Below are 1,413 nucleotides of genomic sequence, written 5' to 3' on the forward strand. Positions count from 1 at the left end.
GTGTGTGTGTGTGTGTGTGTGTGTGTGTGTGTGTGAAGGGGTTGTTGTCTGCAGGTAGTTTAAGAAAGAGGGAGAGGAGGAAGGTGCAAACCCTGTACAAACTCAACATTACCTCAGACTTTGAGATGTAAAAAACAAAACAAAAAACAAAACAAAACATCAAGTTTGTAAAACTGACTTAAGATATACCACATCATTTTTAGTTGGTATTCAGGTTTTATAGTCTTTTAATGTAAAATTATCACCAAATAGCTGGTTTATATAACAGTGTGACAGTCTGCAACTGCATAATTAACAAGAAAAGTCCAATAATTGCTTCCAGTAATATAAAACATGTCTGTTTCCTTCAGGTGTCGTTCGCCAAGTAAAGCCTTTGATTGGTCCAATGTCAACAGTACTGAAGCTCTCTATGCGCAACCGGACAGCTCAGGGCGACTCTGGCCAGAACATCATCAACGTTCATGTCTTTGTCTCAGAGTTTTGGTTCTGAGAAGAAGATGGCAGAATTTTCAACACATATTAAGACATCTATTGTCAACACTGTACACTTTACTTTTGTAACATTCACACATGAATCAGTGACAAGGTTTTAATACGTTTTGACAGTGTTATCAGTTTTGATTGTTGCTGAGACTGAAGGCCACTACATGTTTCTGAGGAGAGCTTTTACATTTTGGATCCTTTCTGAAATCAGCTTAAAGATGAACAAACATGAAGAGATTTTAATAAATGTTATATGTTTTGTTTTTAGTTGAAAGTGCATGCTTGTAGAGAATTTAAAGATTACATTAAAGACATTTAACAACGTTCTTTTTTCTTTTGTTATACATCTTTGTATTCTAAAATTATCTTTTCATTTTTTATTATATGTATGGTTTTGTACTTGAGTTTTTTTTATTTGTTTTTTGTTTATTGACAGAATAAACACTATTTTAGTTACAGTGGTTGTTCTTAGAATTTTATTCTTATTCCATTTCAAGACCAAAAGCCAAACTTCAAGTTTTTTTTTTCCTTCAAAGCACTTCTGTTTGTTTTGAAAAACAGAAAAATTGGTTTCTAACAGAAAAAAGATCAATGTCTTAAATTATATTAAAAAACATGATGTTTCTTTTAACAAAGATTATTTTTTGCATCTTATTTCCCTATGAGTCTATTTCAACCAAAATTCAAGCCTTGCTCTGCCTGATTATCTTTATTGCTTCCTAAACAAGTTTGTCAAAAAGTGTGTTCTCTTAATTCTCAAGATATTATCCTGGGGCATATATTTTAGTGTCATCTCTGCTAATTTCCTCTGTCTTGTATGAAGACCAAACATATTCTAAACAAGCAAACTGATACAACTTTAAAAATAATCTTTGACATTGTAAAATGGTTAAAGGATGTTTGCAATGCAAGCTTCTTTAGGTTCCAGTT

General features: G+C 32.2%; 1 protein-coding gene across 1 annotated transcript in view; it reads left to right on the forward strand.

The window, feature by feature from the left end:
• Positions 1 to 941, forward strand: part of fbln1 (fibulin 1) — a gene marked incomplete in the record, with an annotated part of 79,992 nt that extends 79,051 nt beyond the window's left edge. The window contains 1 exon segment of the mRNA XM_014025242.1: positions 351 to 941. Within this exon segment, the coding sequence (XP_013880696.1) occupies positions 351 to 490 (140 nt within the window).
• Between the last annotated feature and the right edge of the window lie 472 nt (positions 942 to 1,413).

Source organism: Austrofundulus limnaeus, unplaced genomic scaffold, assembly GCF_001266775.1.
Source record: "Austrofundulus limnaeus strain Quisiro unplaced genomic scaffold, Austrofundulus_limnaeus-1.0 Scaffold463, whole genome shotgun sequence".
Taxonomy (NCBI): Eukaryota; Metazoa; Chordata; class Actinopteri; order Cyprinodontiformes; family Rivulidae; genus Austrofundulus; species Austrofundulus limnaeus.